The sequence below is a fragment of the Vipera berus genome (genome assembly GCF_964194415.1).
Source record: "Vipera berus genome assembly, chromosome: 1".
NCBI classification, from domain to species: Eukaryota; Metazoa; Chordata; class Lepidosauria; order Squamata; family Viperidae; genus Vipera; species Vipera berus.
The window spans coordinates 316725788-316753219 of record NC_138202.1 but is presented as its reverse complement, the minus strand read 5'-3'; the positions used below and the strand labels follow the sequence as shown (position 1 = coordinate 316753219).

The 27432-nt window shown below is 35.8% G+C and overlaps 1 protein-coding gene across 5 annotated transcripts in view; it reads right to left on the bottom strand.

Moving 5' to 3' along the window:
- Positions 1 to 27432, bottom strand: part of PLEKHH2 (pleckstrin homology, MyTH4 and FERM domain containing H2) — a 70993-nt gene that overhangs the window by 18241 nt on the left and 25320 nt on the right. For 4 of the 5 annotated variants that reach the window (XR_014024679.1, XM_081314432.1, XM_081314431.1 and 1 more), the window contains 15 exons: positions 26611 to 26760; positions 25934 to 26017; positions 24923 to 25004; positions 23312 to 23494; positions 20796 to 21760; positions 19824 to 19899; positions 16514 to 16608; positions 15262 to 15403; positions 13448 to 13584; positions 11754 to 11864; positions 8654 to 8740; positions 6815 to 6973; positions 4754 to 4834; positions 3375 to 3554; positions 2085 to 2193 (listed from right to left, as the gene is read on the bottom strand). Coding sequence is in view for 4 of the 5 variants with exons in the window: in XM_081314432.1 (XP_081170558.1) it covers positions 2085 to 2193; positions 3375 to 3554; positions 4754 to 4834; positions 6815 to 6973; positions 8654 to 8740; positions 11754 to 11864; positions 13448 to 13584; positions 15262 to 15403; positions 16514 to 16608; positions 19824 to 19899; positions 20796 to 21760; positions 23312 to 23494; positions 24923 to 25004; positions 25934 to 26017; positions 26611 to 26760 (2641 nt within the window). In the remaining variant the exon portion in view is untranslated. The remainder of the gene's footprint in view (positions 1 to 2084; positions 2194 to 3374; positions 3555 to 4753; positions 4835 to 6814; positions 6974 to 8653; positions 8741 to 11753; positions 11865 to 13447; positions 13585 to 15261; positions 15404 to 16513; positions 16609 to 19823; positions 19900 to 20795; positions 21761 to 23311; positions 23495 to 24922; positions 25005 to 25933; positions 26018 to 26610; positions 26761 to 27432) is intronic. The other variant, XM_081314434.1, reaches the window with a different exon arrangement.

Here is a 27432-nt window from a genome sequence, read left to right as displayed (position 1 = left end):
AAAAGGGAGCCCAAACAAATTACCACACATACCCATGTGCTACTTAAAAGTCCTAAGTAAAATTTAATAGTATTTAATAGTATAGGTAAAGGTAAAGGTTCCCCCGCACATGCGTGCTAGTCATTTCCAACTCTAGGGGTCGGTGCTCATCTCCGTTTCAAAGCCGAAGAGCCAGCGCTTGTCCGAGGACGTCTCCGTGGTCATGTGGCCCGCATGACTAGACGCCAAAGGCGCACGGAACGCTGTTACCTTCCCACCGTAGTGGTCCCTATTTTTCTACTTGTATTTTTACGTGCTTTCGAACTGCTAGTTTGGCAGAAGCTGGGACAAGTAACAGGCGCTCACTCTGTTATGCGGCACTCGGGATTCGACCCGCCAAACTGCTGACCTTCTGATCGACAAGCTCAGTGTCCTAACCCACTGAGCCACCGCGTCCCTATTTAATAGTATATTGACCTAATAAAGTATTCTGGTGCAAAACTTTGCAAAGTCTTAAATTAAATAATGTCATTTTGGTTGATTCTATTGACACAATTTCCTTATAACTGGATTTTCTTCCTCTACATCAATGCTATATATGCTTTAGAGAAGCTGATCTCCTTCAACAGTGCACCAAATTAATTAATACATAAATATATACTGAAATCAAGAAATATCACAAGATTTTAGGGATTCGCCCTGGAATTTTGCAAGAGTTTAGGCAAGATTTTGTGAGAGAGAATGATTTGCAATTTCATGGAATAATGACCATATTTAAAAAACTGTAACCACATATATCCCAGATCACCAACAGTAACCGGCTATCAATTATGAAGAACTGAATTAAGAAAATAACAAATTACTTGGGATATTATATGATAACATGCTTATGTGTTATACAAGTATGTGTATAAACTCTAGCATATATGTGTATTTTTAGGAAAATACATAGTCCAGCATTATATCAATACAGGCTATTCAGAAGCATACAAAATTAATTTCCATGTTATTTAATCACAACATTGTTTAATACTTTACATGTTATTTCTTGCAAATGAGCACTGCCCACAAAAACATATATACTTACTTCAATTGCAAAGTGGATAAAACTTCAATATGCACTACTTTAAAGTTCCAGGGAGCAATATATCACTTTTACTGAAAATGTTAATATGCTGCTGCTGCACTCCTGTCTAGTAAATATCACAATGCTACTGACAATGTCAAAAGTTTAAAGATTTGATTAGTTAATTGGGCTGCAGATTGTCTACTAAGTCAAACTATGACAGCTAACTTGAAAGGCAGTTTAAATAACCCTAATATGGTTATATGAAAACTAAAAGAAACGTACTGACAGCATTCCATATATATATTTTAAGTATTCATTTAGAAATATTACTCCACTGCTCCCGCTGTTATTGTAATAAATGATTTATAGAAAAGAATAATGCATTTTTCTCCAATCTGCATGCTTCTGAATAATTAGAGACCATCAATTAAAATTGGTTGAATTCTAGATGTAGCATCTTATGCTGTGTAACTTATTTACAGTAACTGAAAAATTAATATACTGTTATAAATACATATTTAGATATATCCAACATTAATTTTAAAGAAAATGGCTGCCACATGCGTGGTGGCAGGTAAAGAGAGTAAATGATGAATAAGTAACATGATGCCACAATGCAAGTTCTATTCCTTTTCTGCATGTGCATATAGATAACAATGTGGAACTTGCATCACAATTTGATTCTATGGACTCTGAGATATCATCAGCTGTTGACTAACAGCCATTGATGTTTCCTAAAGCAATAGGTAAGGACAAAAATTCCATAGTCAAGTTTGTTGCTTATAAGCCATACTACAGAGGCTTTCAACAGTCTTCTTGTATTTGTGATTTTAAAAAATTTGGCTAATGGGGCTGCACACCCTTTGCAGCTGATTTTAAAAAGTGTTTTGGAAACTCATACAAGTACTTCTTTGCTCTTCATTTAATCAGCCTGAAAAACTGATTCTGCTGCTTTAAGGAATCCATTCACTCTTAAAGCAGCAGCAACTGTACATCCTGATAACAAGGATTGGTAGCAGAAAAGATATTGGCTTACTGGGTTCTCCTTCAGTATTTAACAGTTTGCAGACAAGCTGTTCAAACTCTGTCCCAACATTTATATTTGTGCTTCCAGCAGCAACGGTGAGATAATAAAGCCAAGTATCCTATGAAATCAAACATAATTTGTTTCACTTAAAACTTTCAAAAAAATATGAAAAACTGCTGATCAAAATATTTATACATAACTTTAATTTCAAAAATATATTACAGTTCTACAATTCAATTTAATCAAAGTATTAGTTATGTTTATTTCCACTAAGAACCTCAACTGAGATTATCCAATACAAATTTACACCACAAAATGCAAAATAAAGTACATTTTCTTAGTGTGTAATCAAACTTCTAGTACCTAATCTTTCAGTTTCAATCATTAAATTATATCCTGATTAGTCTTTCAATATACAATTTATATAGGAATAAGCTCAATTAAACTTAATGGAATTTTCTTCTCAACAATGGAATCTTCTTCTCAACAAATATTCCAGGCAACGTTATCATCTGTTAGACAATTTATAGGACAAACAAATTGGCAACAATGAAGAAAGTATAAAATTGAATGACAGATAAGAAAATATTATTGTATCTCTCACTCCAAATAGCAATTTAATTATTAACACATAAGTGTGTGTATGTGGACAAAATATAAAATGGCAGAAGAAAGGAAACTTTAGATAGAGATATATGCATCAAGTTTGTTGCTGAAAATAAAAACTAAAAAACTAATTCCAGAAAGTCTTAAAAACCTTAAAAACAGATATTCACCACTATTGCAAACTTTTCAATGTACTTTATGACATATTTTAGTCAATTATCCAAATAAAAAAAGTCTGAACGCATTTTAAGATAATTTAGCAAGTTAACATCTCACATAGTCATTCTGTTCAAATGTAAAGTAAAACACAGTTAGAAAAAGCTTCTCTTCCTCTGGTCATGTATACCCACTTCCAAGTATAAATTCTGCTTTTACTTTATCCAAAGTAGCTTAGTTATGAATTATACAATCTATCTTCATAAATGATAGTTTGGCTGGCTTCTATCTTTCTGCAACTTTCAACTTCTCCTTGCAGCTCTTTCTAATGAAGGGAAAACACAATGCTCATTGGAAGTAATTCCTGCTATTGTAAATTATTATGTAGAATTATAAAATCTGTTAAAGTTCCACTTTATTTATTAGCTTGGTCCAGATACTATTTTACCCCTCAATATACAGGTTTGTAGGTGTTTTTTCTGTGAGTAAGTGATGAAAGCTGGCTGCAAAGTCTTGGGACAATAGAACATTTGCTACCTTCTCATACTTGGATCCTATGAGGAGATATGTGGGTGCTTGTTCCTTAGGATGGATGACAATGGTAAAATGTGTTGATAATAAGCTGCGACCACTGGCTTCATAATCTTCATCTGAATCACAGGATCGATCAACTTCTTCGACTTTAGCTTCTAACAGCTTTATCTGGCCCAAGGGAAACTAGAAGTAAGGGCATTTATATTAGAACAGAGCTGTATTAAAATCTAGTTCATTAATCTTGCTATGATCGAGTTAAACATACTTCTCACTTCATGACTGAAACTAGATAGACAGATTTTATTCTGCTTATTTTAGTTACAGCGGTGCATAATTAATGGAGTAAGGAAAGGATTAAGAAATGATGAATTCCTCCTTTCAGTGTTTAGCTGGCTAAAGTGATTGCAAAATAGAACTTCACTTACATATATGTGTCCTTTGTGTATGTATGTATTTGTGTGTGTTTGTGTGTGTGTGTGTGTGTATTTCCTGCTTATCTACATCGGTTTTCCATTCTCCAGAATTGTAATTCATATGTAGAACCCTCAAGGACAGTGGAGATTCTCCACTGCAGAGACATTCATGTTCTACATGTAAAGGTGACAAGAGATGAAAGGACTAGTTTGCTTATCCTGTTCCCTCTTGAACCAGTACCTTCTCCTTGCCTCCTGTTTCTGTTTCAGCCACTTGTTGTTGTTGTTGTTGTTGTTTTGGGGGGGGGAGAACTTACAGTAGATTGAAAATTAAGAAAATCTGAATAAATGTCTGGATATATATTCTTACACATATAGACTATGCATTTGGACATGGGAATTTGTTTTAAACACACTTAAATGTAAAATACACACTACATAAAACAAAAGGAAGTCTGAAAAAACAGGTTAAGATATAAAATCTTAATATACCTTAATATAAAAACTGATATAAAATCATGGCTCACCAAGGTAACTTATAATTGCTTAATGTCAACGCTGCTAACATCGAATGTTATTGCTTGACATGAGATGAAGAAGTAGCTATTTCATACGTTAAACCTGTGTATTGCTTTAAGACTGGTGTATTGTTTTAGTTTAAAATTGGTGGGAGGGAAGAGTAGGAATGCATTTTGAAGGCCATTTGTCTCTCTAAAGAAGATAAGACTTTGGCGGTTCTTCTAACGGAGGGGAAGCTGATTCTTTAAATTAATTGGAGAATATGATTAATGACAAAATTAGAAAGGTGGAGAATTGTGCTTAATATATTGTGCAAGGGGCGGAGATTTCAGATTCCAGCTTCCTTCGAGCAATAGGCTAATAAAGGACTTTTAAGGTAAACAACGCCTCAGAGTCACTTGAAAAGCCCATACGTCGGAAACTTGACACTTAATACATAAAAAAAAATACCTTATCTTCATGGCTTCGGAAATAATATAAAGTTTTCCCAAACAGCATACACCATACTGTTTTGGAATATCCATGTTTCACCTGCAAATAAAATGAAATATTTTATGCAGAAGGGCAATGAAAGATTCTTTTTTATCCTGTATTTAAAACATTATAGTACTGGGCTACAGTACTGTAACAACAAAGCTACAATTCTTCAGCAAAGTGCTGTATTTTTGAAAATTTTTATGAAGCAATGACCCCAAAACAGGCAGACAATTATATATGAGTTACTTTTATAGCTGAACTTTACTATATAGTACATATAAAACTGATATGAAATATAAATAGTTAGCTGCACTTGAACATACAAGAAATAAGCTCCTTAGCCTCATTCTGGATTCTTTTCCTGCCTTGACATGATTCAAATCAGTAGTTTTCAGTTCTGCTTTAGATTAATCTTTAGGCAAAGTTTTTTCCTATCACAATCTGTGGAAACAAATACTGGATTTGGAAGAAACAGGGCAGAAAGAGTATCAATGCAGTTGAACTTCATGGACTAGAGAAAATTTTAAGGGTGTAATGGGCAGCCAAATTGATCAGAGAATAAATCAAACTGGAATTTTCATGCATAGTATTAACGACCAGACTTAATGACTATCATTCTGGACACATCATGTGGAGACCCAATTATCTTTATGTTGGAAAAGTTAAAAACAAAAAATAAGGAGGATAGCCAGTGCCAGTGTAGATGGTTTTGATTAGAACTGTACCTTTAAGAGACCTAAAGTGAAGACAGATTATTCTGAAGAAAATCTATCCATGTCATCTCTAAGAATTAACACCAACATGATAGTATTAAATCAATCAATTAATGATTTATAGTCCTGTCGAAACCTAACCAATTTAATTTAATTTAATTATGGTCATTTAAACATAGATAACCTCATTAATAGAAGCATTACATTAGTTCTTTTCAACAACTATACCTTTTCTAACTTCAGATGAAATGGCAAAAAACTTCTGAATATAGTTGCAATAGAAGAAGGAGGATCATGGGAGTTTAGGTTTCATGTTATACTTGGGGAACCTTATAAAAAGGAGATTTTTATTACAATGCTTTTTGTATATTTCTTTTAAAAAATATACCTTCCTGGTAATATTTTACTTCTATTTTTTGCCAGTCTGCTTGGAACACAAAGACAGATTTCAAGTGCTAGGTTAATCTTAAAACTTTTTCAAAAACTGGCATTTCATTAGCTAACTTTTAAAATGAACTAAAGACTAATAGCTAACTAAAAAGAGCAATGAATTTTTAATACCAAACCAATGGCTACTTTCCTCCAAAAATAAATAGCATGAGAAGTTTTCTTCATAAAGGCAGAAAAAGAAGCATTACATTTTGTACCCATGCTTGCTGATATTCTAATATCTACCTGATACTATCTGCATTTTAAAAAGGTCCCTGATTAAATGCAAAGACATATTAAATGGTACTTAATTTAGCCTCCAGAATTAACAGGAAAAACCTAAAGTATTCCAAACTTACCCAAGTAGTAATGAAAAACGAAAACTAATCCTCAGTTCTAAGGGAATTATTTATGTATCTGTTTATTTAAAAAAACAATTTTATCATTTTCTGTATCAAAGCAATATTGTGAAACAGGACAGGAAAGTTATTACCACCAGAGCAGCCATATATAGTACTGTAGTTTCTAAATGTTCTATTCATTACATTCAAGAAATATAGGAACTAAAAACCAAAGGACATAAATAAAATTAAATCCTATAAGGCTTTGCTGTCCGTAGCAAAAAATTCCCAAACACACCCAAACCTGCATATTTTTTTAGTGCCCTTCTGCTGCCTTAAGAGTAGTGAAACTTTCATGAGACATAGGTCTATTAAACCCTTTGTTTTTTTGAAAAAAAAACATCCCAATTTTTGGATTACTAATTTACTAATTAATAATCCTGAAACTTAACAGAAATTTAATTTTTTGATGTAATTAATAAAATTAAAATACCCAGTTTTCTAAACAAAAACTCTTGAAATATAAAAATAAAAATAAAGTTGTCTTTTACCTTAGTAAGCAATCCTTTCATTGCTGGTTTAATATCTGGTTGAATAAAAAGTGGGCTTGCCGCTTGTACTTTAAGGACATTTTGTAATACTTTGATCCATTCTTCTAAGATATTTGGGGAATCTGCAGTCATGTAATAAGTTCGTTTTTCTGTAGTCAGCTGAAGAGCAATAGAAACAGAACACTTTGACTGAAGGTAACTGGCACATTTTTACCTGATTGGTACCAATATAAAACATAATAAATATAGTCTGAAATGAAGGTTATTAATGTGTTTGTATCTAAATCTTTGATGGGAATTCAAGGTGGTCTTTATGGGTCTTTCTCAACCATATTTTATCCTCATTAAAAGCATATGACATACAGGTTAGTCCTGGACTTATAACCATTCATTTAATGACAGCTCAAAGTTACAACGGTGCTAAGAAATAATTATAACATGACAGCATCTTTGCAGTCACATAATCATGACTTTGGTGCTTTGTTACCAACATGTATTTGCAACGGTTGCATTGGACCAATGTCATGTTATCGCCCTTTGTGATCTTTCCAGGGAGCTTCCAAAAAAACAAAGTTATTTGGGAAGCCAGATTCACTTAATGGCTGCATATTGGCTGTGGCAAAAAAAATAATAATAGTATAATCAGGTGCAACTCACCTAACAATCACATCACTCAGTGACAGTAGTTCCAATCCCAATTGTAGTCATAAGCTGAGAACTAATTACAATTATAGCTGATGTCAATTGTCCAGGATCCTGCTATAAACTTTGAGATTTTAATTTGGTGTACCTAGTTCTAGTCCTAGTCCAAAATTCTAATCTTTTTGTTAGGAAGCCATTGTTAGGAATTTAAAACTATCACAACGATTTATTATGAATTTCTTAATAACTGTTTTACATCATAAATTCATGATTTGTCTTCAAAATTCCCATAGACGCTAGCCAGGACAGGAACTCATTCAGATACATTTGAAAGTATTAAGGGTCAGATTCAGAGGAAAGGTCTTCGCTGGCTCTTCTTTGAATAAAAAGGGATGGAGGGTAGATTTGGAAAAGGAGGTCAGTCTATTTTCATCCCTTGTGCCAAATGATCAGCAATCTCAAAGATAAACATCTGGAAGAGTGTGAAAGAAGGCGGAAACAGAGTTGCCTATTTTCTCTTTATTCACAACTTCCATTTTAAAATGAAAATGGATTGTGCTTTGTTTCCCACATAAACAGAGAATGTATTTAATAGTTCCAAGGGTGTGTGTGTGTATATATATGTGTGTGTGTGTGTGTGTGTGTGTGTGTGTGTGTGTACATACAAATTCCCCTAGAATGTACACATACTTTCTGACACACATAGGGAAATCCCCATCTTTGCACAGCAAGTTTTTCCTTCCTAATGTTTAGAAAGGAACAAAGATGTCATTCAAGTCCGAGACCTCATTCAGACACCTTATCTCTTTACCTCGTTTTTTTCTCAGCATGGTTCCTACCTATTACTGATTCCTTTTGTTCGGCCTGAAAAATTGCAGTTGGTGTAGATTTCAACTAAAATAAACTTCATTAAGCAGCACGTCTAATAAAGCGCTATCCATAATTGTGTATCCCAATGGGTTGTTCAGGGAGCGCTGCTAATGGGGAAATTTGTTTCAGTCAAATGTTACTTTCCTATAACCACAAAAGAAATGTGGAAACTTGCAACTGTCCAGGATGTCTACCAGTATCTATTTCTTCATGAATAGTTTGTAATAAGATCACAGGTCAATTGGAAGAAAAAGGGAAAATTACATCCTGGTGTACACATGACTGCTATTCTGCTATCCCATGAAACATGTTAAATTAAGGAAATACCTGGACTGTTTGTTTTCCATCACCTCTTACAATACGGCTGGATGCACTTAATTCAATTTGACCTTGGGGTTTTCTTATTACATCACTCTATGGGACACAAAAAATGTGATAAGTGACTCTCATGTGCAGTACCAATGATCATCAACCACATATCAAAGCAAAAAGCTGAAATTCATTTTCAGATGGTTGGACATCATAACCCCTTTTGGACTGATGGATACATTTAGAATTTTTTTATATTTTACATATTTTTGGCATTTAAAAATAATATAGGCTTATAATTATTTATAAGGAATTTTGGGAGGTTTAAACATAATCCCTTTCTTTCCAACCTGCATTTACAACAATCTTCTGAAGTAACTGAGAAGTCTGAGAAGTAACTATCTAGTGGCATAGCTCTCATTTTCTCAGAGCATACAATTCCCACAACCACATCAAGGGATATTATTATTACTCCATAATAATTGTCTCGATTCATAACAGTCACTGTCCATTGATTCCTAGGCAGCTTGGATGAATGGAAAATTACAGGGAGGAGAGAAGAATTCCATACTTTATTGAATAATATCAAAAAAGGAGTAGAGAAGGGGATAACTGGACAAAAAAATAAGATGGTGAGGAAGAAAGAAATTGAACTATGATAATCTAAATGTAGGGACACAGTGGCTCAGTGGGTTAGGACGCTGAGCTTGTCGATCGGAAGGTCGGCAGTTTGGCGGGTCGAATCCCGAGTGCCGCGTAACAGAGTGAGCGCCTGTTACTCGTCCCAGCTTCTGCCAACCTAGCAGTTCTAAAGCACATAAAAATGCAAGTAGACTTATTCAAATGCTACATGAAACTTTTTAGTCCCATATTTGTTCTGGATATACTCAATCCATTTTCTCCACTCCATAATATAACGTTCTTGCGAATGATCTTTCAAATAGGCCGATATCTTTGCCATCTCTGCCAGGTCAGAAACCTTTAAAGTCCATTCTCCTATAGTCGGCAGTTCCTCCTTCTTCCAATACTGACCTATTAAGAGTCTTGCTGCCGTAATTAAATTCAACATCAACTTAGTGTCCACAACTGTAGCATCTGTAATTATTCCCAACAAAAAAAGTTGCGGACAAAACTTTATCCTCTGTTTAAAAATCTTCTGCATGCTCCACCAGACTTTTATCCAAAAAGCCTTAACCTTTTTACAAGTCCACCATATGTGAAAATATGTTGCGTCTTCGTCACCGCACCTCCAACATTTAGGCTGATAATTCGGATACATACTTGCAAGCTTTTTAGGATCTAGATGCCATCTATAAAACATTTTGTAAAAATTCTCTCTTAGATTTTGAGCTTGTGTAAATTTTACGTTCCTCACCCAAATCCTTTCCCATGTATCCATTGTAACTACTTCTTGAATATTTTGGGCCCATTTAATCATACAATCTTTAACAAGCTCTGTTTCTGAGTCAATTTCTATCAATGCAAGATATATCCGTTTGATATGTGCGGGACCCTGATTTCTAATTTGTTTTATCAAATTTTCATCAGTCATTGTAAAACCAATTTTCTGGTCTTCTTTCCACCTGGCCTGTAGTTGAGTATATTGAAACCAATTTTGAACAACCTTCTCTTCTCGCAAGAGGCTATATGATTTCAAACTCCAGACATTTCTTTCCAAGCTCAGAATCTCCTTGTACGTAGTCACATCATGTTTGAAACCAGCATGTATATTTTCTATTGCGTGTTTTGGAATTGCCCACAGTGGTATTTTACAATCTAGCTTATGTCTATACTTCTTCCAAACTCTCAACAATGCCTGTCTTAGAATATGCACTCTAAACACATTGTCTACCTTCTTGTCATACAACAAATATGCATGCCAGCCAAACAACAAATCGTGGCCCTCAAGATTTAATAATCTCTCTTGTGTCAAATTAATCCAATCACTTATTCCTACTAATGCAGCAGCTTCATAATATAGTTTAAGATTGGGCATTTTAAGACCACCTCTCTCACGAGTATCCTGCATAATCTTAAGTTTAACTCGTGGCCTTTTCCCTGCCCAAACAAATTTATTGATACCTCGCTGCCATTCCTCCAAATTAGAATCTTTCTTAAGAATCGGTATCATTTGAAATAAAAATAGAAATTTAGGCAGGACGTTCATTTTCACTGCTGCGATCCGTCCCAACAAGGACAATTGCAATTTTTCCCAACTCTCCAATTCTTTTTAAGATGGTGAGGAAGAAAGAAATTGAACTATGATAATCTAAATGTAGGGACACGGTGGCTCAGTGGGTTAGGACGCTGAGCTTGTCGATCGGAAGGTCGGCAGTTTGGCGGGTCGAATCCCGAGTGCCGCGTAACAGAGTGAGCGCCTGTTACTCGTCCCAGCTTCTGCCAACCTAGCAGTTCTAAAGCACATAAAAATGCAAGTAGAAAAATAGGGACCGCTCCGGTGGGAAGGTAACGGCGTTCCGTGCGCCTTTGCCGTCTAGTCATGCCGGCCACATGACCACGGAGACGTCCTCGGACAAGCGCTGGCTCTTCGGCTTTGAAACGGAGATGAGCACCGGCCCCTAGAGTCGGAAACGACTAGCACACATGTGCGGGGGAACCTTTACCTTTACCTAATCTAAATGTAGCCAGTGAATAAGGTCATCCTTGAGTGCATGAGGATTACAGCCCTGGTTTTTAAAATTTCATCAGAGGGCAGAGTCCAGTGGAAATTATACTGAATTGGTTCCAACAGCATTGAGAGTCACTAAACTTTCATATACTATATTAAAACACTGACCAGTAACAAGATTTCTAGAACAGATAGCAAAACTGCTAGATCAGACTTCTGCTACAAATGTTTGGTGCAAGAATTAATTCTATGCAGCTTTCAGAATTGTTAAAACACTACCTTGTTTACTACTTGGTTCAAATTAAAATTTATTACATATATTGTCTCATAAACATGGCTGAAGAACAAACCCTCAGAGAAAAGAGATTTCAGGTAATCAATTATTATACTTTCGATTAGTTCAAAAACAAATTGTTGCATAATGATTCAGTAAAGAACACAGAGAAACACAATCTTAATTATCTAATCTTATAATTTGCACTTGCTTACCGGAGATTTATAGTAAAGCAATTCACCCCCTTTGAGTACAAACCATCGTCGTCTCCAAGTCTTAACTTTACCACTCATTTTTAACAAATATCCAGATTTCTCTAGAAGTTCCTATAGTTTAAAAGAAAAGAAAAATTAAATGCTAAAATTATTTGTGATTAATGTACTATGAATCGATGAACAGTATTTCCAACCAAAATTATATTTAAGGTGCTAATAATACAAAATTAGGAAAATTACTCATAGACTCATAACATATATTTTTAACTAAAAACAATTAAGAACAAGAATTAAAAATGCAGCACACCTAATCAATGAAATCTAAAGCAGACCAATTTATTATGAATATTATTTTCTGTGATCAGAGGAATAACAGTAAAACATCTAGGCTTACATTTTTTTAAGTCTGTAAAGAAGTCCCTCTCTCTTATTTTGTTAAAATACTATAGATCACTGATGATAAAAAATTAAATTAAATTAAAACTTAAAAGGCCTTTCATGAAAACTTAAAGCTGAAAAAAAATTATTTGGGACAACTCAATCTTTCAAATAGCCACAACTCTGTTCATAGATCAAAATCTGATTTATAAAACAGATAGAATTCCTAATAATGGTATGGTTACACAGGCATCTATGCATAGATGCCATAGAATTACTCCCAAATTAATAGATTCAGAGTATTGATCGGGTCAGATGAAGTTTCTAAATTTGTTTCAAAGAAATCCACTGATAGAGCATATTACAGTAATCTATATGCAATATAAATTAAGCCATGTATCATAATGTCCCATTTGGACATTATTGACAGAATTGACTAGCTAAATGCTATCCTACCCAATACCCAAATTTGTGTCAAGTTCAGGCAGCATCTAAGCAAGCTGCTTAAATTGCAATCAATTTTCAAAAGAATGTAAATGAATTCAGCACAGGTTAAATCCTTATTCCCTAATCATTATTTAGGCTGACCAGCAGTACCTTTGCATTGTCAGGATTAAGTTTCAGTTTCCTTGCTCTCATCTACTTCATATCAACATTAGAAAGTGATTTGTAATTGTGCTACTTTGCTGGATATCATTCAGAAAAGAGTTCAGTTGTACCAAACCCTAAAATTTCACAAAACTCTCCCTATGTTTCATATATTGTATATGATTAACAGCATGAGAAAGGAAAAAGAATGTTAAGTTATAACATAAATAAAATGTAATCATGCCATATACAAAATAACCACCACCATCTTCTGAAAGAAGGAACAAAGCCACCATAACGACCATAAAACAATGTTTAACTTTAATTTCAGTGAGGTGATTCAGTTATATCATAGTCAATGGTCTCAAAAACTACTGACAGGACCACTTGAATCAACAGACATATAGCCTCTGTCCAGTTCTTTATACATAGATTCCTATATTGTATATGATTAACATGAAAAAGGAAAAGGAATGTTAAGTTATAACGTAAGTAAAATGTAACCATGCCATATACAAAATAACCACCACCATCTTCTGAAAGATGGAACAAAGCCACCATAACCACTTGGGTATCAAAGTAATCCCATAATTTAGGTAAAGTGAGGGGTATTTTGCATCTCTGTTGCCATTAGTGATTCTCCAAAGCTCTGCAGCCAAGCCTTGGTAGCCGTACGGTTCTGATGCTTGAAGCCAGATTGAAATAGAAAGATGCTGGAGCGCACTTACATTTTTTCCATTATCACTAGACGATGAACAGGTTTTAGGCAATTTTTGTTCCGGTTCTGAGTAATCTGTATCAGTTGAATAGGCATCAGGAGGAATGGCATAGTCACCTTCTGAAGTCATTGAAGATAGAGAGACCCCTGAGTGCAAGAGAAATGTATATTAATATGATTAAGAACCCAGTTGATGGGTTTCATGGATAGACAACATTGGATTATGAAATATAAAAGAAATCAGAATTTCAGAATACTCATTCCGGAGGAAAACGTAAGAAGAAACTTAGAATAATACTACACTGATTATGTTTGGTTGAAGATAAGGCAGAGAGCAACTATGACAGAATTTCAAGTTTCTCTTATGCTACCCACAACAACGAAGATCTGTGCTGTGCTTGTTTCTTGACCTTCTGACTTTGAAGGGTTGGTACAATCCTACCTACGGCCTTAAATGGTAGAGAAGATTCTGCTGCTGCCATATATTTTCCAGGTGCTGCCTGTCCTGGAATCTTACTCCTATCCCAACATGTGTGACATTCCCCTGGGGGATTCTGGGAGTTGTTCCACACATCTTCAAGCTGCCAAGGTTGAATAACACTGGTTTAGAAGTTTCAGTCCTCCTTGGTAAACTGATTCTCCCAAGAGATAAAATTATTTTTTTTTCAAAACAATAAAGCATATGAAGCATATTTTATTTTTAAATGCATTTCAAAGATACATGCAGTGTTCCAGGCAGACCACATACAACATGGGTATCCAACTCGCCATATCACGTGACATGTCGTATTGCAACTCTTTTTGCATTGCCGGCAATGGGGTAGGCGCGGCTTCGGTATGATGAAACCGGCCCATGGGGCGGCAGTTTGACACCCCTGACATACAAGGTTCCAGGCAGACCCTACAGATGGTGTTAGTCTGCTACCAATGATTGTTTTCTCCCTGTGAGTTGGAAATTGTTGCAATGTGACTAACTAAAAGAATATAAATAAAATCAGCAACTTCCTGGCAAACCTAAAGAATCAACTGAAAGAAATACACACTCAATGTTTAAAATTACACAGAAAAATAAAAAACATTAGATTGCATAACAGAAAATTAAATTATTAATAACTGATTTTTAAAATTTAAAACTATATTTATAGAGATAGATGTTTATCTGATGTCCAAACTTTAATCAGGAGCTGTTCGCTGGAATGTCGGAAGGCTAGAATGTTGACCTTTCTTGTCTTCCTTCTATTCTCTTGGAGTTCTGTCTTTGCCTTTGATTCAGAAGAGAGAGAGAGGCTGGGATATCTCTCTGTGTTTGTGGCAGAGAGAGAATCTCTTCCTTATGAGCATGTGGTTTCTATAACTGGCAAGAAGCCTTATGAATGTCTACCATAAGAGGCTACATTCACATCTCTCCTACGAACAGCAGTATTGTGAGTTGGGACGTACTGTTGTGGAATTGTTGATCTAAATACCTCGGTATCTTTGTCATAATATTATTTTCTAAAAAAAGGAAATATTATCAAGCACTTCTAATTTTAAAAAAATGAGAGTCAGCCTGGTGTGGTAAAATAAATTTTGAACTGGCACCACGTCCTCACACAGCCATGGAAGCTCACTGGTACTTTGTGCCAGTAACAGTCTCTCAGCCCAACCTAAATCACAAATTGGTATTAGAAATTCATCTTGTAAGGCAGCAATTTAAATGAAATTTTCCTTTTCTCAACCTGTAATGAAAACTATCTGTTTAATGTATGCCATTAATAATAGCACCATTTTAATGTCATCTGTCCTAAAGGTTATAATAGTTGTTTTGTTATAAATTCTGCCTACCTCGTTTCATAGCCCGTGGGCTACCAGGACCACTTCTGCTTCGAGAATCTGATTCAGATGTCCGTGAACTGGATTGGGAACCGTCTTCTTCAGACCCAGAGGAATCATCTAAGAATGGGTTGTTACTGATTTGTGTTGCTTTCTGATAAAATCAACAAGCCATTATTTAAAACTGTTAACTGCAATCGTAAAAAAAAATGCAGCATAATAATAATGATATATAGTATTCATATGGGTTTACTTAGACAAGAGATTGCTTAGAGTAGACTACGGTTATATAAATAATTTTTGATCATTAACAGTTTGCTTTTAAAATATTTAAATTTGCTGCTGTATTAAAAAATTGATCTATTTCATGACTTAGTTATATTTGCTAGATATACAGTAGCCTATATCAGGGTGTCAAACCGCCGCCCCACATGCCGGTTGCATCATACAGAGGCCGTGCCCACTCAGCTCTGGCAATGCAAAAAAAGTTGTGATACGTCACGACACGTCACGTGACGCAGCAAGTTTGACACCCGTGGCCTATACAAATCTACACTGAGAGTTGCATTTTTATTGGTATACAGGAGGTTCCACACTATTAAGGCATGTCCCAGAATAATGTGCTGTATGATATTTAGAACTTGGCTCCTTCTCACCTATGTCCAAAAAGAGACATGGAAAGACATTAACTCCTTGCTATTATTCATGTATTGCTAGATAAAGATTTTTTGCATCTAAGTATACTATTGTAGACTGCTATTCAATATCAGTTTCTTTGCATTTGATTCTTTTAGTCAATATTTCTGGCTCTGAATTTTTTTTTTACTTCAGGTTTCATATTTTGGCATATTAAATAAAACATGCATTCTGATTGCATGTCAATACACTGTAGCTCCAAGTTAGTGGAATGTAGATAACAGCATGTTGTACCATTGCAAGGTAGTTTTTAGATCAGAGAGAAAAAAATTTAGAGCTAGAAGTTCTTGCAACTGAGATACATCATGTCTGAGCAACAGAAATACATTCTGGTTATTATTAAGATATCTACTCTATTACTTTTTCAAAGGAGCAAGAATTACTTTTCCAGGTCGAGAAGGGGAGGGGAAGGAGGAGGGAGGAAGGAAGGAGCATATTCTGAATAAACATAAACATACAGCCAATCTCACTGTATGCATGTTGTACTTTGATAATAAAGGTTCATTCATTCATAACAAGACACAGTTTTAAAATATTTCTCCAAGCATAATTGTAAATAAATAGTTACCCCTTTAAGAGTGGTATAAACTGGTGTAGTCATGTTCTTATATATTAATGATATGTAGAGTCCTGATGGAGAATATGAAGATGAAGAAGAGGAATCTGAAACCAAGTTTTTTTAAAAAAATAAATTCAAAAAGTACTGAGTATATAGTTTTTTTAGTTTTACAAAAATCAGTTAATTTGTTGAATAGGTAGCCTGGGAAAAAATATATATAAAATTAGTTGTTTAAATAATGTTTTATTTAAAAATACATATTTCTGATAGAAAACTCAAATTCAAAAAGCATTTGTTGTTGTTAGCTGCAAAGTCGTGTCTGACCCATCGCGACCCCATGGACAACGTTCCTCCAGGCCTTCCTGTCCTCTACCATCTTCTGGAGTCCATTTAAGCTCATGCTCAGCCACCTAATTCTCTGTTGTCTCCTTCTTCTCTTGCCCTCAACCTTTCCCAGCATCAGGCTCTTCTCCAGTGAGTCCTTCCTTCTCATTAGGTGGCCAAAGTATTTGAGTTTCAGCTTCAGGATCTGGCCTTCTAAAGAGCAGTCAGGGTTGATCTCCTCTAGGACTGACTGGTTTGGTCGCCTTGCAGTCCAAGGGATTCGCAGGAGTCTTCTCCAGCACCATAGTTCAAAGGCCTCAATTCTTTGGCACTCAGCCTTTCTTATGGTCCAACTTTCACTGCCATACATTGCAACTTGGAAGACCATAGCCTTGACTATACGCACTTTTGTTGACAGTGTGATGTCTCTGCTTTTTAGTGTGCTGTCTAGATTTGCCTTGCTTTCCCCTCCAGCAGCAAGCGTCTTTTAATTTCTTGGCTACAGTCCCCATCTGGAGCCCAGGAAAATAAAATCTGTCACTACCTCCATTTCTTCCCCATCTATTTGCCACAAATTGAGAGGGCCGGATGCCATGATCTTGGTTTTCTTAAGTTAAGTTATGTTAAGTTTCAGCCCAACTTTTGCACTCTCCTTCTTCACCCGCAACAAGAGGCTCTTTAGTTCCTCTTCACTGTCTGCCATTAGAGTGGTATCATCTGCATATCTTAGGTTGTTGATATTTCTCCCAGCAATCTTAATTCCATCTTTTGATTCATCTAGCCCTGCCTTTCTCATGATGTGCTCTGCATATATGTTAAATAGGCAGGGTGACAGTATATAGCCTTGCCGGACTCCTTTCCCAATTTTGAACCAATCAGTGGTTCCGTGTCCAGTTCTCACTGTTGCTTCTTGACCCGCATATAGGTTTCTCAAGAGACAAATAAGATGGTCTGGTACTCCCATCTCTTTAAGAACTTGCCACAGTTTGTTGTGATCCACACAATCAAAGGGTTTAGCATAGTCAATGAAGCAGATGTTTTTCTGGAACTCCCTAGCTTTCTCCATGATCCAGCGTATGTTGGCAATTTGATCTCTAGTTCCTCTGCCTCTTTGAAATCCTGCCTGTACTTCTGGTAGTTCTCGATCCACATACTGCTGGAGTCTAGCTTGTAGGATTTTAAGATAACTTTACTAGCATGTGAAATGAGTGCAATGGTGTGATAGTTTGAACATTCTTTGGCACTGCCTTCCTTTGAAATTGGAATGTAAACTGATCTTTTCCAATCCTGTGGCCACTGTTGAGTTTTCCAAATTTGCTGGCAAATTGAGTGTAGCACTTTTACTGCATCGTCTTTTAAGATTTTGAATAGCTCAGCTGGAATACTGTCACCTCCTCTAGCTTTGTTGTTGCTGAGCTTTCCTAAGGCCTATTTCACTTCACATTCTAGGATGTCTGGCTCAAGGTCAGTGACCACCTCATCGTGGTTATCAGGGATGTTAAGCTCATTCTTGCATAGTTCTTCTGTGTAATTTTGCCACCTCTTTTTAATCTCTTCTGCCTCTGTTAGGTCCCTGCCATTTTGGTCCTTTATCATGCCCATTTTTGAATGAAACGTTCCCTTCATCTCTCCAATTTTCTTGAAGAGATCTCTGGTCCTCCCTATTCTATTGTTTTCTTCTATTTCTTTGCACTGTTCATTTAAGAAGGCATTCTTATCTCTTCTAGCCATTCTCTGGAATTCTGCATTCAATTGGGCGTATCTTTCTTCTTCTCCCTTGCCTTTCGCTTCCCTCCTTTCCTCAGCTATTTGCAAAGCTTCCTCAGACAGCCATTTTGCTTTCTTGCATTTCTTTTTCTTTGGGATGGTTTTAGTTGCTACCTCTTGTACAATGTTGCGAACATCTGTCCATAGTTCTTCAAGCACTCTGTCTATCAGATCTAATTCCTTAAAACTATGTCACCTCTACTGTATATTCAACAGGGATATGATTTAATTCATACCTGACTGGCCTAGTGCTTTTCCCTACTTTCTTCAATTTAAGCCTAAACTTTGCAACAAGAAGCTCATGGTCTGAGCCACAGTCAGCTCATGGTCTTGTTTTTACTGACTGTATAGAGCTTCTCCATCTTTGGCTGCAGAGCACATAGTCAATCTGATTTCTGTGTTGACCGTTTGGTGATGTCCATGTGTAGAGCCGTCTCTTGGGTTGTTGGAAAAGAGTGTTTGCTATGACAAAATTCTATCAGCCTGTGCCCTGCTTCATTTTGTATTCCAAGGCCAAACTTGCCTGTTATTCCAGTTATCTTTTGGCTTCCTACTTTAGCATTCCAATCCCCATGATGATAAGGACATCATTTTTTGGTGTTAGTTCTATAAGGTCCTATAGGGCTTCATAGAACCGGTCAATTTCATCCTCTTCAGCAACGGTGGTTGGGGCATACACTTGGACTACTGTGATACTGAATGGTTTGCTCTGGATTCGAACTGAGATCATTCTGTCATTTTGGGGATTGTATCCCAGTATTGCTTTTCCTACTCTTTTATTGACTATGAAGGCTACTCCATTTCTTCTGAGGGATTCTTGCCCGCAGTAGTATCCATGATGGTCATCTGAATTAAATTCACCCATTCCTGTCCATTTTAGTTCGCTGATTCCTAAGATGTCAATGTTCAGTCTTGTCATCTCTTTTTTGACCACGTCCAGCTTGCCTTGATTCATGGATCTTACATTCCAGGTTCCTATGGATCAAAAAGCATACACACACACAAATGAACTACAGTCAATATTTACTAATGCTGGCTATAATAAATCCATTAAAAAGTAAATTTTTCTTTGGGAGTCACGTTTACATGTTCAGGACCTTTGAAATCCCAAAGAGTGTCAAGTAAAGATTTTTTCTTCCCTGATTACGCTAACTGAAAAGGAAATCTTACAATATTCAAAGGGACTTGCGTCAGCAATTCAGTTTAAATAACTATTGTAATAACTTACTTTTATTGAAGGAGTCCATGTTGAAGACCTCAGAAAAGCACAGACCTGATTTGGCTACAGCATAAATTCTGTTTTCCTGAAGAACAAAGAATTGCTATTACCGGTATATTGTTTCTAGTAACATTAAATTTCTGTTTCTATTATACTGTAAGCAGTTTGTTTCTCTCTAAGCAGTTTATAGAGTCAGCATATTGCCCCCAACAATCTGGCTCCTCATTTTACCGACCTCAGAAGGATGGAAAATTGAATCAACCTGGAGCCCATGACAGTCAAACTACTAGCAGTCGGCAGAATTAACCTGCAATACTGCATTCTAACCACTGTTAGCTTGTATGTTAAGGACTACCTGAATGTAAAGGATAAAGATTGTCTTTTGTCAAGCTTGCTTCCTGATAATCACATGGACATTCTAAAGAGCAGAGGTCCCCAACCTTTTGGGAACCAGGGACCAGTTACATGGAGATAGATTTTTCCGCAGACTGGAAGGGGAATGGTTTTGTGTGCTCTGCTTGCATCCTGTGGATGGAGCTTTCCTTGTTTGGGTGGACCAGTTGCTGGAATGCCGTGGTCTGGTACTGGTCCACGGACTGGGGGTTGGGGAACCCTGCTATAGAGGGTTTTTTTTTTAGCAATGACACAGAAATGGTGTTCCTTCTTGGATGGTTTTTATAAATCCAAGTGCTGGGATTTCCTGATAATATCCCATTCAAGTATTAACTAGGTTGAACCCAGTTTAGCTTTTTTGAGAACAGCCAAAGTCAAGTAGCTACTGCCATCTACTATCTATAGTTAATTTTAATACAGAAGAATTGCCACTAATCTTTTCAGAACAAACTGTGAGAAAAATTATCTGCTATGGTGGTGACCACATTAAAAAAGAAAAACCCATACTTGTAAAACAAAATATCAATGGAACTTGAGTCGTTAAATTAATCTGGAATATTATTATATTATTATATCTATTTCACTTACCCAAGAGGGGAATCGATGGAGTGGAGGAGTAGGAGGTTTACTGTTAATCATCTTCCCTGAATCGCTCAAATCCAGGGTTTCTATATCTTTCATTTCACAGCAATCATAAGTAAATGATTCCTCATTACAACTAATCTCCATCTTCTCAAAAACTTCTGTGTCATCTCCATCTACCTGATCAATGTCTGTTTCCTGAGGCTTAAAAGGCCGTATCATGCTTATAGCATTCCTGTTTTTGCCAAACAGTTTGTCTGAACACAAGGAAGGCTGGCTAAAATGTTTTTTGGGCAGTGCTGTACTCAGAATAAAAGCACTTGGAGTCCTCAGTTTGGGCGGTGGCAGATTAGATGGAGAATCAAGCAGCTTGCCAGACTGACAACTTGCTGCAAGCATCGATGATGGATGCTTAGGAGCCAAAGATGGGGTCAAAATTGGACTTGGAGTATTTGCTTCACTAGAAGAGGATGAATAATCTAGCCTGTGGGATTGAAATCTCTTATTCAGTTCATCTGAAAAGCTATCATGACTTTTTTTTTCACTGAATGATTTCAAGTTGCTCTTTCCAATTAGATGGTTCTGATTTTTCCATGAAGACTCTTGTTGCCAGGAATATAGTTTATGTACATTTCCCTGACCTTGAAAACTTTCTTCTTCCAACATGGAACTACTGTCATCTGATGCTGTCAAATACATTTCGCTCCCTATTCTACTGTACCCTGTGCCTTCTTCAGATGTGTGACTTGAAAATGTAGATACACATCTGGATTTCAATCTTCCTTTGCTTCCTTCTTCATCAGAGCTCCAGTCACTGACTGTAATGCAAGAATTCTTTGATATATTATTATCTATATCTTTCGACTTTGCTGCCATCCTTTGTTCAGGAATGCAAGTATTTTGTTGCAATGGTTTCAGACTTCTATTTCCTTGTATCGGTCCAGCAAGGGATGTTTCCTGAATTTCATTCTCTAGACACCAGGAGACAGTGACAACATTGGACAAAATTGTAACACACATCTACAAATAATAAACATTAAAATCAAAAGATAGTAAAGATATTCCAACTCCTCTTAATTAATTTTCTATGGTAAGAAAAAGGAAAATAGTAGCAGGGAGAGAAACACTGCTGAGCAAAAACCTTATTTTTAAGCATTCTAAGACAGGAGAATTGACAGAGGTAAGCTAAGAAATGGCTACCTATATAAATACAGCAGAACTAAGTAGCAGTAAAGACAGTATAACATAAGAATGCAGGTAAAGACATCAGGTTTAATGCTCCTCTGGGTTAATAGAGACAAATATTCCCCAAACAAGTAAAAATTAGCACAGAGTGGATAAGGCCAGAATTTTTCCCCAGATGAGGTTATACCTCATCTGGGGAATAATTCTGGCCTTTCCCACTCTGTGCTAATTTTCCTAGTTACTATTTTAAATGAGAAAATGTTCTAAATTCTACTTTGTAGGTAACGTAGTACAATCCACTCTGCTACATTATTTTCTACATGTGAAGATTAGTCTTGCTTTCACATAATACTATAACAACTCAATACTGTTATAGCCATGAAAAACATTTTTGATGAATGATGAAAAGTATTTAATTACTTTATACCTGCCATGGAAGAATATCTTCTATGTTTGAATTAAGAATAAACATTGGAAACATAGTTTATCAGTAACTAGTGATGATGTAATATTTTAAATATTGATTGACCAACTCAATGCTCCTGAACAGGAGTTAAGGACACTGATTGTAACACTGGTTCTATTATTTTAAATGGTTAGGAAATTAGAATCTAGCTCTAGGTCTGCAGCATATGCTTACTGATAATTATATACTAGCACAAGGTTGCAAGATATGACATTTTCCCAATGTTGTGGACAACATAATTATTTAGTAGCATTAAATTAACATGAGGCTGTTTTTCCTGTCAACATAAGACTTTTCAGTGTAACTGACACAAATAAGAAAGTCAAATCAGAAGTATTAATAAAGTGTTGGACTAAGGGATTCAGGTTTTAGTCCACCTATGTTCTTTTGTCATAGAGGTTCACTAGTAATCTTGGACTGGTCACTCTTTCTCAGCCCAGCCTACTTCACAAGTTTTTGTTGTGGAGAAAAATAGGTTGGAGTACTGTACATGCTATATTGAACAATCAAATGAATGATAGGCTATTAATTAAATGTTTAAACAACCTAGTTAGCATTCCTGCTTTTAATAAAGTACTGCATATCACTCTTTCCCAAACCAATTCCCTTAGGAACTGACGGATCTGACACTTTTCCTCCCAGGCATAGGATTTTCAATGGAAAACCCTTAATTTGTAGGATTAATATAGATTCACTCCAGAGAAAAAGGAATTTTACATATTTAAATCCCGAGCATTTAGGATTGTTTGAGGACTGTAATATATGTAGGGATTATCTTGGAAGCAAGTTAAATTTAAATAAATGGAAATTACTCCTTAGCACACCTTCTTAAGATTGAATTGCTAGAATAGAGTTCTAGAACTTAAAATACCTAGACTTTTGTGATTTTCGTTAAGATCAACTTGTTTTGAGGCAGAACTGCTTGCATCTTCAGGTTTAGGAACTTGTTGAGGACTTCTTGCTCTGTTTAAGAAGCATCCAAAAGTCAAACTGCTCAGTCGCTGGCCTTCTCCAGGTTTTTGTGATGAAGAAACAGACTTCTTTCCCTGAAGCTCTGTTCAAGTAATAATTTAAATATCAACATTTAATGTGATGCAACAGTAGCTTATTTATTTTAAAAGCTGAGAGGCTGAAGTTTTGATATTGCAAGTAGTCCTCAGCTTATGATGGCAATTGAGACCAGAACTGCTAAATCACGAGTATCAAACTCGATCGCATCACGTGACGTATCATGACGTATCATGATGTTTTTTGCCTTTGCGGAGCCAGGATGGATGTGGCCTGAGCATGACACATCAACCCTGCAGGCTGCCAATTTGACACCCCTGTACTAAATGATATGGTTATAAAGCTTGATGTCACATGATCATGTCACTTAGTGACAGCAATCCCTGCAGGTCTAATCACTGTTATTAACTGAATTCCTGAGTTGTTAGGTGAGGCAGCTTTTTGCTTGCTTCGCACAGTCAAAGTCAGTTAGGAAGCCAGCAGAAAGTTGCAAGTCCCAGGCCTGTAGGTGAGCAAAGCGATGTGTGGGGGTAAAGAACATGGTGAGGATTAGGGATGATACACAAGTGTGACAGGGAATACATAAGAGATGCAACAAGAGTTGGGGAGGGCAGACAGGAGTGTGGCTTGGGTCAGAGAAATGTGTGAACGTGATGCAAGTCAGGAAGTGTGTACAAAAGTAAGTAGGGCTATTTAAGTGGTGAGCCCAGTGAAGCACAGAGGTGTTTCAAGTGTGTAGGCAGGTGTGTGGGGGGAGGAGACTTACCTAGCAATTTATTATTTTCCTTGCCAGATTCCCCACTGACTTTCCCCCAAATCAATGAGTAGGCCAGCAGGGAAGGTTACACATGATGATCACGGGATTGTGGGGCACTGCAACCGACTGTAAGTGTAAACTGGTTGTCAAGCATTTTCATCGCAATCACGTGATTGTGGTAACTTTGAATGGTGATTGAACAAACGGTCATGGGTTGAGGACTATCTATATTTATGATATTTCTGTTTAATACTATGTACCTTCTTAAGTTTAATATTGGTTTCATAGTGTATTTTACCATAACTTTAGAGAAAATAGGTAATTCAGAAATAAAGATTGGGTTCACCATAATCTGTAATTTAGAAACCACAATGACTGGGTCACATAATACTTCAATCCAAAAGCAAACAAAATTCAATGGAGTAAACCCAAACACTGTAATTTATTTCAAATGGAAATAAAAAAGCCTTTCAGTTTTTATTATCCCTTCATCTTCCAGCACATTGTAGACCACTAGACCACCCTTTAGCAAAGCCTTTACAAAGTTATAGATGGTTATACTGTGGAGTAATGTTCTACTTGGGAATTTCTAGGCACAACTGTTTTTTTGCATGCTGTAGTGCTGGATACAATCTATAATAAAGACATACTCAAAGAGTTAACCCCAAGTTCCTTAATTATGGAACACAGTTGTGTTTTGAGAACTTATACCCCTACCTTGTAATTTAGTCTGCAACAGCTTAATCTCTTCAGTTTGGTTTTGATTGATTGTACGGAGGTTCTGATTCTCTGTTTCTAGCTGAAAACATAGATAAATGCCCCATTCATAAGTACAGTATTAGAAAAGATTGTATCCAAAGGAAAGCTATATTTTCCTTACATCTCATATGGTATTATTTCCAATCTCACATCCATTTTCCTGGCAATAAGTTCACCAACTTGGTTGGGCTTACATTTAAGTAATTTACAAATGATTGCAGTGCTAAGCAGTATATTTAACTCAAATAGTTTTGCTATATCTAGGAGTAATATGAATGAAAGACTATAGAACTTAACCTCAGATCCTATTTCAAAGATCTCCTATTTTAAGTAGTTTTTACATATTATGATTATTATTTTTTACAGATAAAAGTTATCAGAATATTTGTGCTCCACAGAAACAAAATAAAATGTATTATGTTTTGTAGACAAAATTAACAGGAAAAAAATTATTTGGAAAAATTGAAAGCACAAACAATAGACCTTCGTTATAGGCAACTTTGCATATTTCAAAGCAAGGCATTTTTTCATATTTTTTCACAGCCTTAGTTTTGTGAACAGGTCCACAAAAACTTTTAAACGGATTATTGACCAGATAACATAGAACTGGCAATTATCCACCAATAGATCCTAATGAACTAATATAATTATTTCATTAAGGCTTTAACTTGCCCTGAGCTTTAATGTATCATTTTATTAGCAAAGGAACTGTGAATTTTAGGGCGAAGAAACCCTCAATGTTACAGCAGTTTGTAAAAGGAAGGGTTATCTTCATATTTTATTTACTTTATACCTAAATCACAAAGCTGAGAATTCTGTTGCTCATATACAATCTAATATGTATAAATCTTGGCTCTGTTGTCTAGGGCTGCTGAGTGTTATTGTTCAGCACATGGGGTGACATTATTTCCATATCACTCTTACACGAGTGATTTAAGTGGTTTAAGAGTTGTTACTTAAGAAACTTACCTCATGAAGCTTGATAGTCACCCATTCCTTAATCTTAGCTGCTTTTTCTTCTATAATTTTAGCTTCTTGTATTCTGATTTCCTTCTGAAACAAGAAGAGGGGCTTTTGTGTAATTTGCACTTTATTCACCTAAAACAGAAGGCGCCATCTTTTTCAGGCTTCAGACCGCACTTAGGCTTTAATTTATTAGAGATTATTTTGCCTCTTTTTGCAAGTAAACACCTTACAGTAAAAGTAATAAAATAGCCATAAAATTCATATAAATTGTACACCAAGTTAAAAATCATAAGTAGCATTAATAAAATAAATAAAAAACTGCATTAAAAGCTGTTGCTATTGATGGATTGATCATCATTGAAAGGCCTCTTGAAAAATGCTGTCATCATTATTTTAAATAACTTGCTTAATTATACAATTATGGCTTATCCATTTCAGGAATCTTCATATCTTCCCAGACAAATGGCTATATGGTGTATATAAACAATTTATACTTGTTTCCAAAATTTGCTGTATATTAACAGTTATCTTTACAGAATCTATTCTTTTGCTTAACAAGTGTTTTGCTGACAAAAATCTAGGGATATTATTTTTTATAGGTCCCTTCTTTCCCTCTATATCTCTTGTACATGCTAACATATATATGGATAACTGGGTAAGAAAAATTTTGTTTTCCCAACCTGCTCTACAAGCTGTTGTTCCAGATTCTGGATAGCATCATCTTTCTCTTGAACCAGAATCTCCAGGTCTTGGCATCTCTTATATAAGCGTGTCTCTGACTCACTTGTTTGGACATTAGCAGCTTTCAGCTTCTCCTCCATAATCTGCACCTAGAAATTAAAACACAGCTGTGTACACAAAGTTTGTAAAACTCCAAAATTAAATGCATAATTTGGAATGTTGTAATGTTTTATTCTTCTGAGATTAGTTAAAGCATATATACAGTACATTCCTCAGCCAGTCCTAATCCTAGTTTACTGATATCTCTAGCAATTTGCTATTTTGCTCATTTCTTTCATATGTATCAGTTATTCCCAGCTTAACAATTGTTCAACCCTATAATTCAAACAACCAGACTTAATGACAAACAAACTGCAGTAAAGACACTGGCTTGGATCCATAGAGTTCTATTTATACAAGAGAACATCAAAAAATCCTCATCTGCCCATCCTCCTGCTTTTGAGTTTGTTATACACCATTTCAAGGATCACTTAGACTTCAAGGACTGTTTTGGGCAGGAAGCTTCACTACAAGAGTGGGAAACCAAGAAAGGTCAGGAAATTCCCAAGGTCAGGAAACCCCTATTTTCAATTTTAAGCTATTTTTTATAGTTTTAAATATGTGTACATCATAAAGGACGTATATTAAATACTGTTTTAATTTTTTAGTTATTGCTTTAATACAAGTAATTCAACATTACAACGGCATTGAAAAAATGGCAAGATCATTTTTCACACTTATGACCGTTGCAGCATCCCCATGGTCATATGATTAAAATTCAG